The sequence below is a fragment of the Drosophila willistoni genome, chromosome 3R (genome assembly GCF_018902025.1).
Source record: "Drosophila willistoni isolate 14030-0811.24 chromosome 3R, UCI_dwil_1.1, whole genome shotgun sequence".
Lineage (NCBI taxonomy): Eukaryota > Metazoa > Arthropoda > Insecta > Diptera > Drosophilidae > Drosophila > Drosophila willistoni.
This window is the reverse complement of record NC_061086.1, coordinates 24,049,561-24,060,812: the sequence shown is the minus strand read 5'-3', so window position 1 is coordinate 24,060,812 and position 11,252 is coordinate 24,049,561. Positions and strand designations below refer to the sequence as shown.

The 11,252-nt window shown below is 38.7% G+C and overlaps 2 protein-coding genes across 5 annotated transcripts; one reads left to right on the top strand and one right to left on the bottom strand.

The window, feature by feature from the left end:
* The first annotated feature begins 857 nt into the window (after positions 1-857).
* LOC6647105 (serologically defined colon cancer antigen 8 homolog) lies at positions 858-7,233 on the top strand. Of its 4 annotated transcripts, XM_023178485.2 has the most exons (8): positions 858-1,088; positions 1,477-1,681; positions 1,749-3,134; positions 3,195-3,279; positions 3,595-3,712; positions 5,461-5,585; positions 5,775-6,560; positions 6,625-7,233. In XM_023178485.2, the coding sequence occupies exons 2-8, from the start codon at positions 1,487-1,489 to the stop codon at positions 7,137-7,139; spliced, it is 3,210 nt and encodes a 1,069-aa protein (XP_023034253.1). In that variant the 5' UTR covers positions 858-1,088; positions 1,477-1,486; the 3' UTR covers positions 7,140-7,233. The 4 variants fall into 4 exon arrangements, with proteins under 4 accessions (XP_023034253.1, XP_002070080.2, XP_046869574.1 ...); XM_002070044.4 differs by having other exon boundaries at positions 5,775-6,922; XM_047013618.1 differs by lacking the exons at positions 5,461-5,585; positions 5,775-6,560; positions 6,625-7,233 and adding an exon at positions 4,030-4,178 and having other exon boundaries at positions 1,045-1,088.
* A 109-nt stretch (positions 7,234-7,342) lies between these two features.
* Positions 7,343-8,882, bottom strand: LOC6647106 (endoribonuclease CG2145). The gene is made up of 5 exons (XM_002070045.4): positions 8,647-8,882; positions 8,415-8,574; positions 8,142-8,347; positions 7,849-8,081; positions 7,343-7,797 (listed from the first exon to the last, which is right to left on the bottom strand). The coding sequence occupies exons 1-5, from the start codon at positions 8,768-8,770 to the stop codon at positions 7,552-7,554; spliced, it is 969 nt and encodes a 322-aa protein (XP_002070081.1). The 5' UTR covers positions 8,771-8,882; the 3' UTR covers positions 7,343-7,551.
* Positions 8,883-11,252: the final 2,370 nt, after the last annotated feature.

Sequence of the window (11,252 nt, the reverse complement as noted above, 5' to 3'; positions counted from 1 at the left end):
AATATTTATCAACTTTTACAATGAAAAAAAAATGAAAATTCATAATATAATTAAACATGTTAAGAGAATACGATTCATATATTCTAAATTATTGTCAACCCACTTAATATTAATAAGAAGCAAATGTTAATTCTCTGTGTGTCGATATTTAAAGAAATGAAAGTTGAACAACCCCCGATGGATAAAAAACAGGACGTATCGACACAAAATGCCTATACCAGAGCGTGATTTCCATACATTTGACAGAGCGCGCCTCAAATCTGTCTCTTCAGTCATGCTATTCCAGTTGTTCATATCGATCAAACATATATATACTACTACTACGGGTCATGGCAACAAATTGCATTAGCAAAAATGTTAATAAGTATGCTAGGGAATCTGGCTGTTGTTGTTTCTGTCTATGATATGGGTACGCCATGGCACCAAACACATTAAAGGCCTCAGTAAACTTTATACCGAGACATAGATACAATTCTATATATGTAAATAAGTTGGCATGCATCGGCCCCTCCTTACTGAGAGTCTATAAAAGCTTTGACTTGCCTTTGCGGCCATTTATTTCAGTTCAACTTTACCGCGATGTAGTTCGGCTGTCACCTTTTGAAAAGAAACAATTACTAAGTGTAAACCCTTCTGTTGGTCGGAAGGAAGTGCATACCACAAGTGTTGCTTGTTGTTCCCCTCCCCCCGGTCTATCAAAAGCCACAAAGTTGCATGTCAAAATTTGTTGCCCCGACAAAGTTTTCAGCAAGTTTCAGCAGTTCTTATTTGTGTTAGTAGATTTCCTCTGTCTCTGGCGCTTCCTTCGCATGCAGTCGGTGAAAAATGAAAACTGAAAATTTTCTTAAGTACCGTGCTTCTTGTCCTCTGTACTCCGATTCCAAAAGCAGTACTCGGGCTCATTTTCAGAACGAGCTGTCAGCCCGTCAACAGAATTTCACCAACACGTTGAGTGGTTCTCTATTGACAAGTGAGAATTTACACAATTTAACACAGTCTCAACCCCGTGGCTCTGGATACTCTGAACGCGACAGCGAACGAGCAAGTGTAGTGGGTAATTCCACTGGGAGGATTAAAAGGCGGTCAAGGTAAATGGAGCAAAAGTGTATGAAAAATATCAATTATGAATTTGGCTTTGGAAGGTTTTTAATATTTATTTCATTAATCATCAGTATTATTACTTAAACTTAAAAAGGATTTCAACTACCCCGCATTCACTGAACCCTGGACACTTGCAACCCCATTGACATAAGATAGAATTTTGTGTTTTTATTTTGGCCAATTCATTGTCCTGGCAACCGGCCAGCGACTAGCTAGTTCAACATTGTCCAACCCCTTATTTTTTTTCAGTTTTCAACCAACTTGACAGCCAAAAGCAAAGAAATAATATTCTCTTAACAATATATTTTTTTTTACTATTATAAAAATGTGACCTATTTGAGATGTATATATTTTTTTTATTTAACAAATATTTAGAAACCTTTCAATGAAATCCTCAAAGGGCATAAGCAAGAAAAGCAAGACCATGGACTATACAAATTATGCCTACAATGAGGCTGTGGGTCGATTAAAGGTAATGCTGGCCGATAATTCATATTCCACGCCCAAATTAGGTGGTAGTTCGGGGTATTTGCGAAATTTCAACGAGGATTCTGCAGATAATTTTTCGGACAATTTATCGGTAAGTTAATAAGAAGAAGAGATCTTAAAAATGAGAAATCAATTATCAATTTTCTGTGAATTTGTAGGCCATAGAGCGACCTGTATATTCGGATATATCCAAATACTTATCGCCTAGTCAGAAATCTCGTATGAGCTCCTATCGTCCAAAGAAGAGCTATGGCCCAACTTTAAATTCTACCTACCTTTCGGCGTCCAAAGAAAATCTGGCTGCTCTTTATTCGAATACTCCGCCATCAGTTCTTCCTAACGAAAGTGTTGCAGCTCCTGTGGAAATATTTAATTTTATTGAAAAACAAGAAGACTATATTGAGCAATTGGAGAAGGAATCGAAGTACTGTCGTAGTGAGTTAACCAACTTGTTGGGAAAAGTAAAAGACGTAATCAATGAGAACGAACAATTGACGGAAAATGCTCGCACTGAGTTTTCCGCAATGGACGCTGGAGGGGGAAACAAGTCAAAATCTCAGAGTAATATTGCAACTACTAGTCCTTCATCGGATAGTGATGACCATTTGGCCTTTGGAAGAAAAACGGCGCCAAGTACACCGAGAAAATCAAATCTAAAGGTGCAATCACCACGCTATGCCAGTGCGCCGAATATTGTGTACGAAGCCCGAATAAGTGAGCTGGAGGCAGAGTTGATGCAGGCAAACATTGACTTAAAGCGTGTAAAGACAGAAAATGAGGAGTTAAAAAGAAAAATGTCCTACACAGATCCTCTCACAGCAATGGTGCCTGTCGGAGGCAATTGTGAGGCTCATCGCAAGCAACTAGAGCAATTGCAACAGGACAAAGTGATGTTGGAGGAAAGTGTCCATCAGTTGCAGCGTTTGCTGGACGAGGCAAAGTCTCAGGGGCATGCAGGTGCTAGCTCTAAGCGTTATGTACAGGACCTTATGCAGATGGAACGATCGCAGGCCGAACTCGAGGTCCGTCATCTTCGAGACGAACTTGACCGTCAGCACGAGAGAGTTCGTGAACTGCAGCATGAGATGGCACGACGATTGGCAGAAGAGCGAGCCAGTGCCGAGCGACGTTACAACAGTCAGGTGGATCAGTTGGGTGGCGATCTGAGCAGTCAGTGGGAACAAGTGACTAAGCTTCAGCTGGAGCTGGAGCGTCAGAAACGTTACGAAACGGACCTAAAGCGCGATGTGGCCAATCGAAACTCACAGATAGAGGAATTGAAGATGGAACTAAGGGCCAATAGGACTACGTTCCTGGCCGATATGGCACAGGTAAATGCCGAAAAGCAGTCACTGGAGCAGGAGATAACTTCTTTGCGTTTGCAATTGGATCGAGCGGCTAGAGAAACGAAAACGGAGGCAGCTCGTCTAAATGCAGAGATAAACTCATTGCGTCAGCGTTTGGATCGCGGCGATGCAGATTTGTTGCATTCAAAGCGAGAAATCTTACGCCTAAACGATGAGATAGCCAATTTGGAAAAGGAGGTAGCTAAAGCACTTGATTTTAAGTTTCTTCCATAACAAATTTCCATTTACCCTTTGCAGTTGGCTTATGGAGAATTGAAAAATGAAATACGACCCACCAAAAAGGATTTGGATAAACGTATATCAGAAATGCAGGATAAGCATGGTAAGTGGGGAAACGATCAACGAGATTCGCAGATTACTAGTAAACACCTTTGCAACACACCTGCCTCTTGCACTCTTTCTTTCTTTTTCTATCTCTGCATGTCTCTATTCTTCACCAACACACACACACCTTTTCTTGAAAACTCTTGGCTAAGCTATTGATTTTCATATTGCGAGAATATGTGACAAAAAAAATTCTTTAGAATTTATCGGAATTATTAAGAATGAGATTTAGAAAAATAGTTTTTTTTATCAATAGTTTATCCATGAGTTAATGTTGTTATCTATTTTTCTCTCTGATAAATACTTTTTGTAGCGGAAACGGTAAATGAGCTCGAAGAAATGATAACCTCACAGAAGCAACTCATGGATAAACTAACAAGTGAATGTAAAACTTTAACGGGCAAGTTAGAGGATACAACCTACAGACACAAGTAATTATATATATATATATGACAACTTTAGTTTTTAAACTTATGTAACTTAGAAAATTAATTTAGAATGTCATAATTTAAAAGGTTAAGCACTCCATTCGTTGACTTTGGGAAAAATTCTTGCATTTTCTTTAAAAATATTTATTTATCTTAACTGCGCAATATGAAATTCATGGTCAAAAATCAAAAGTTTTCACTCTATATACACACACACACCCAAAGAAATACAACAACTTCCCAGAGACTGACGCTCAACTTCTTCAACTTATTTTTGTGCTGCCCCCCCGCAACAACAAACAATTTTCATTGATAATTAGAACCAGAGATGCCATTAACAATAGCAACTATTGCTCAGGCAAACGAAAACGTAAACATGTACATTTCGCCAATTGAATCGGAAGTGCCAAAGGACCAAGAAGATTTTCATATGGCGGAAGAAACTGAAATTTTAAAGAACATAATCAAAAGCAACGAACGTTTGGCCCAAGAATTGGCTAAAATGCCACCACTACCAAAACTATCAAGTCATTTGAAACTAACAAGTAGCAACAGCACAACGGCAACAGCAGCAGCAGCAGACAAATCGTCTAAATGTTTTTGTCCTAGTTTTATGCGTCATCGATATAACCATAGACATGAAAACAACAGCGATAGCAATAATGAAACTAAAATGACGTGTAGCAAAAGAAGCTGCAACAACTACAAATCGCGCACACAACCCACAACAACAACATTGCACCAATGCAACAAGAGCAAAAATTGTCATAAACACGTGCAACATTGCACCAGCACGATGGCAGAGACACATTGCTGTCATCTCGAGCAAACTGAGCCGTTGCCTCGGCGGCAACAGCATCTAGTTTTAAATCAATCAATAAGTAGCAGTTGTACCACCCCACCTTGTCAGAGCCAGAATTTGACAGTGGATGCTGAGACCAAAGCTACAATGGGAACATCCTCAATCTGCAAAGGTCGTGGGAGCAATGCTCTAAATGCCTCCATCAAACCCAAATTATATTTTGAACAATTACTGCAACGCAATGCCAGTTGCCATCAAAAGACGCGGCCTCCGGTTAAAGTGGATGTAAATGTCCGACTAGTACCGAAAGTATCGAAGGATTTGAAAACACAGGGAGTCAAGGAGTTAAATGAGACATTTGTCAAAGATGTGGATGATGTGGCAAATGCGTTAAATGAAACTTTTGTTACTGATTCGAGTTCGTCACCGGAATTGTTACACATTGAAGAGCAATTAAAGAAACTTAATCAGGCTGAGCAGAAGCAACATATAATTCTGGAGGAGGCTGACGATGAGGAACAAGAACGGACCACCAAACTATAATATCATGTTAATATTATTAGAATATCTTATAACTTATGTTTTGTTCATCTATTGACTTTAGTTTTGCTTTAATATTGATTTCGTTTTGGTTGGATTTTGAAACATTTTTTGTGTTATTTTAGTCAAGAGAAAATGCAGTTACGTGCCACTAATGAGCAACTGATGGCACGTCTTAAACAACTTTGGTCCAAATACAAGTCACTATTATTAGTACACAAGGGCAATGCGGAGCATAGCTCTGAAGAAATACCGATGCACGATCTAGACATATTTCAGGTAATATAATGAATAATACTGATATTGATTAATTTTTCCCCTTTCTCTTTCTCTTTCTTTCTCTCTCTCTCTATATATATATCTCTCTTCTATTTTCCCTTTTTGTCTGTATCAAAATTGTCTCCTATAGAGAGGAAATATCTGCTTTACAATCGAATCTAGAATATTTGTCTAATCGAATGTTAAGCAATGAGGAGCATATGAGTAAATTAGATACAACATCACATGATTATGCTAGTTTAGTGCCTGGAAAAGGTAAATCTGAGTTTTGAGTTTCAGATTCGACGAAATCAAAAAAAAAAAAAAAAACACAAATATTTCCAAGACAGACACAGCACTTTGGCAGGAAATCCAAACAAAACATACCACCAACTATGATACAATTTCTATGTTGCACGCATAATTGGCAATCAACACTAATCAAAATTTTATATAATCACACAGCCGCCTATGACTACCAGACTTCAACATATGGCACCACAATCGAACCAATACAAAGCACAACATCACAACTACAACACAACAACCCAAACGATGACTACACAGGAGCAGCAGCAGCCGCAGCAGCAGCCGCAGCAGCAGCCGCAGCAGGAGCAGTTGCAGCAGAAACACCAGCAACATCAGGACCAACAACAGGAACAACAAATGAGAATGCATCCCCAACAGGACGCAAAGCAAGCATCTCTAATGTCCTGTCGCCCCTTGATGGATTCAACGATAATGATGAAAATCTCAAGGACAACATTGGCTTGGGCGAGAAGCAGCAACAACAACGGGAACGGGAACGCGAGCAACAGCAAGAAAAGGAACGTCTACGAGAGCGGGAAGAGCGAGACAGGGAGCTTCGAGAGTTGCGTGAGCAGCGTGAGAAGCGTGAAAGAGAACGGGAACAGGCCGACCAGCAGCAGCAACAACTGCAACAGCAACAGCAAAGTGAACTCCAACGTCGCTACAGTAATGAGCAAAGCGAACATCAACAACAACAACAACAGCAACAATCCCTGCCCGATACCAGTATCACCAATGCAGGAAGTGCCAACTTGGCTGCCTACAACACCGATTACAGTGCCTACGATCAGCAGCAATACGATGCCAGCGCATATGACACAAGCGCATATAGTCAACAGTCCTATGACCCGCAGCAATATGCCGCCTATGACTACAACAACGGCGACTATGGACAGGCAGGATATCAATATGATGCCACGCCAGCAACAGCAACAGCAGCACCAACACCCACACCCACACTCGCACCAGCAGCGCCACAGCAAGCTGCATACCAAACCCCTCGCAGAGTCTCAACCGACTACAATCGTTCACCACCGCCACTCACAACGCCGGCGTCAGCACTTGCGCCCACATCTCCACCCACATCAACTCCCTCCCCCACAGGAGTGGGCCGACCACAACCGCGCTCGGGCAGTGGAACTGTGGGGCCAACAGCTGCCCCAGGAGCACTCGGCTCTAGCAAATCCTCTTTGCCACAACAGCCTGCCTCGGCCTCCGCCGGAAAGAAGTAGTTGGAGTCCAGAGTCAAACGATTTGGATTTATCCGTTAGCAGTCCAAGTTTAATGCGATATTCCTCCAATGATGAAACATGTTCCGAGCTAGCTGATTTAAGTGAAACCTTTGTCGTCGAAGTTGATGAAGATGCAATAGCATTGACAGAGGAGAGTCTATCCCCATGTAATACTACGATTATCACATCCAGAAGATCCAGTGCTCCTGCTGCAGTGCAACAGCATCGCCAGCAAAGTGAAGCCAACGAAACAGTCATCATTGAGACCAGCACAAAGTTTTCCAATTAATTAATCCAACGTTTCATTTTTATACTTCCGATCCAAATAGGCTCATATGTTTCGAGGCTTAAATATACATATATGTGTGTAATTATTGAATTTATCAAATTAAACAATCAAAAACCAATTACAATAACTAAATTAATTAATTTACAGGAGCAGCTAACGTAAATGGGAACCTGAGTTAAAGTTCTTTGATCAAAAAAGTTGTATACATATAGAAATTTGCTTTATATGTATTTAGAACTGCCTTAATTAACCCTTAATATCTTGGTGTTTAAAGCTTATAAGAATATGTAATACCTGATGAAGCCAAGAACAATCATTCATATGCAAAGTTAGAAGAGATTAATAATTTCACTGGTAAATCAGATTAAATCTATGGACGGTAAGCCTTCCGAAGATATTGGACTGCCTTCTTTCAAGGAGTAATATCTGGATAGGCTGATGCTATTAAACGTTTTCCCTTCCATTCCCAAACGTGGGATACAATCGAGAGCCTGGCGTGACCTAACTGAATCGGACAAGGCTCCTGCTTTTCGGTTGTAAGGAAGCAAACAGTATAAAGACTCATACCAAGTTCAGGTGAAGTTCCAACCAGGAAACTATTGCTGGGCTTTGTAATACCATAAAATGTGTGACGCTCGTTCAAAACCATTTGATTGGGCTGCAAATAAATAGATTAGATCGGTGTACCCAAAATTCACTTCAGTACTACCTTGCCCATTTCCAAATGCTTTAGCCAACCCTTGTAGTCAATACGCCCTTGCTGCTCTTGCTCGGCAAAATACAACCAATTGTGCAGACCCAAAACATTTTGATTCCGAATTTCCGCCATGAAGACATGCTCAAAACTGGAACTGCCTACAATGCCGCCACCTCGGGAATAGGGTGTAAACCAGAGGTCTTGCAATAGTTTAAACTGTTCATCATAATCGCTGCTGACAATACCTGAGACAGTCAAAAATATAACAATTAAAAGATTCTTTCCAATCATAAATCAATCAATACCCTTATGCATTAGATATCTCATGGCCAGCTTCATAATTCTAGTTTGCATTATGGCTCTAAGGAACTCATGTTGCTCTTCCTTATGCTCTGGTGTTACGTGTTCCGCTACTGCCACATCTAACTCATAGTTATTAAATAATCGCAAGAGTAGAGCTGTTGTGGAATTCGCATCTCTGGATAGCAGATCCTGATGAAGTTCAAACAGACTGTAATAAACGAAACACTATAACAATCTCATTTACTCTAGAGGTTTATCTGTTATTTTGGACTCACCTCTTTGGAGCTTTATCATCATGTGCTCCCGAAGTGGTCCTACCCTGAAGATTCAATTTGTATATATAAGGGCTTGACGCAGATTCTTCTGCATACAGAGATTTAGATAAACTCAAGACATCATCTGGTGGTTGAGGTAATGGTTTGCTCTGGAAATACTCTACCCAAGAAAGAGAGAGAGGTCGAAGTTAAGTTTGTTTTGAACAAACATCAAAGAGAAACAGAAACTCACCATAGAAGTGCCAACTTAAGATGCCGATTGTGATGAGCAGGGCAATAATTACAAATCTTTTTAGTTTTTGACATTTCTCGCTGTCTATGTTGCTGGTATTGTTTATATTATTAGTCGCCTGCATGGTTATCTAATAATACATTTAGTTACTCGTCTGTCTTCTGTCTCCTCTTCTATCTTGTTATAAATTTACATGCCTACTTGCCAACTGTCTGTATATCACTGAATACGCTCCAGCTGGCGATCTGCTGCTACGCCAGCTGAATATGAAACCCCTTCTGTTAATAGTTTGCTCATGGACACAATGACAGAAGATTACGCATCGTATCATTTAGACGTGACATCAGCAATGCACTAATAATCCGAATGGTTCACTTTTAGGATTAGATTAAGATTCTAAACTTAAGTAGTTGTAGTCTTTTAAGTTTAGACTTACTATAATTCTAGCTAGTAAAATTATTCGGTCAGAATATTTTAATATTTATTTTTTTATTTATAATGTGATAGGTCATTGATTGTAAATTACAGCCAATCTTTTTTACTAGGCCTTAAGCTAACCAATGGACTCATTAATTTTTGTTTATATCTACTTATTTACAAGTGTTGTTCTTATATAAAGAGAGATTTTACATTTTATATTTAAATAGCAAACAATTATGTGATAATGAAATTAGGTTTACTTGAACCTCTAGTGGAGCGAAAGCTATAGAAATAAAAATACCTAATTTCGTTATGATTAGAAACTATCATTAGTTTTTCTCTTCAATATTTTCTAGAACGCTGAAGTGAGAAGTGGTTCTCTAAAATATTGTAGATCGTTGAAGTGAGAAGTTATTGACGTCACTAAGATCCGAGAGTTTTGCGTTTGCTTTGCTATCTTTAGTTAAATTAACATGGTTCATATCCACATTTTTTATTCAGCTCTTGCTCTCAATGGGGTTCATGTTCTCTGGGGGATCATTGTCATCATCAGTTAGTTTACTTAGTTGTTTTTCTTTTTGTTTTTTTATCCACGCTCATTTTTCGTCTGTGCTTCAGTTTTCGCTTTCATTTGCATTTGTGTTTGGCTTTTCGTTTGTATTTGCTAATGTTTTATGCTGCTTCTCGGGTTTAGTTCAAACAAAGGTTGAAAATATTATTACATTTATTTATCGCCATATGGTAAGCACACTGTCAAGGTGTCAAAAAGTGTGTAACAAGCAGGAAAAAAGTCGATATAGTTTTAGTGTGCGACTCCTGTTCCTATAAAAACTAGAGATTAAGTTTAGCCCTTTTCTCCTCAGTTTAAACTACAAATGTTTATCAATATAATTTGGTCCATCAAATTTTATTAAAATCGATGTTTTACTTTATGTAAACTAAAACGGTTGAGTGGTATACCAAAGTCGGTGCGCCGAATTGCTTGATTTTCTACTAGACAAATACTCCTTATTGTCTTCCGTTTATTGCCTAGTGTGCTTGTATATATATACATATATGTATATACAAATATATATAAAACATATATAGGTATGTAATTAATTTGTATTGCTGTCTCGAATACTTTATAATTACGCCCAATTTTGGCATAAACAATAAAACAGGAAACTGTTCATAAGATAAAGAAATAATAACTAGAGGGCCGGGGCTAACTTCGACCGCGTCAAAGTTTATATACCCTTTGAAATTGTTTGTTACTCTTTATATATAATACCCCGTCAAAGTGGAAAAAAGTTTTATCTAAAAAGTCTAATGTTTGCGAAGGAACGTCCTACAATAGGACATAACGAAGTTATTGGTGAAAGTCACTGTTTACCACCGATTGTTCCTATGATATAGTTGCCTGATCTTGATCAAATTCGGCACAGTTATTAACAGATATATAAAACTGACAAATATTAAATTTGAAAGCAATTGCTTCAAAAATGCATAAAAGTCACAGTTTTTGACCGATTGTTCGTAGGGAAACTATATGATATAGTCACCCGATCTGTACGTTCGTACAGTCGTGTTTGCGTGTAATTAATTTACCAATATTTAATTTCACGACGATAGCTCAGAAAATAACGAAGTTATTGAGAAAAGTCACTGTTCGAGCTATATGATATAGTGTTTCGATCCGGCTGAATCCGAGATATACAAACTGTACAGTATATAAAGCCTACGTGCCAACATCAACTTTGTAGCTCTTACGGTCTAGTAGGAGTTTGCATTTATCCCGACGGACGGACACACGGACAGACAAACGGACGGACATGGCTATTTGAGCTGGCTCGTCTCGTTGTGCTGATCAAAAATATATATAGTTTATATGGTCGGAGATACTTCACGTTGCACACTGCTGACCAAAATTAATATACCCTTTTCGCAAGGGTATAATAAAATAAACAAGCAAAAAAATTCTACGAGCATTGTGTTGAATAATTACAAAATTAGATATTCGATGTACAAAATTTGAAGATAAATATGGAATGAAGGAATTATAGACGCAATAGATGCTCTCTATGTGACCCAACAGTCATATTTTAGTATTGGTTATTATAAACGCCAACAAAATAAAAGATAGAAGATGGATTTGTGACAGTTTTGCCAAACATGCAAAATATTCATTACAGGTTGACTAAAAT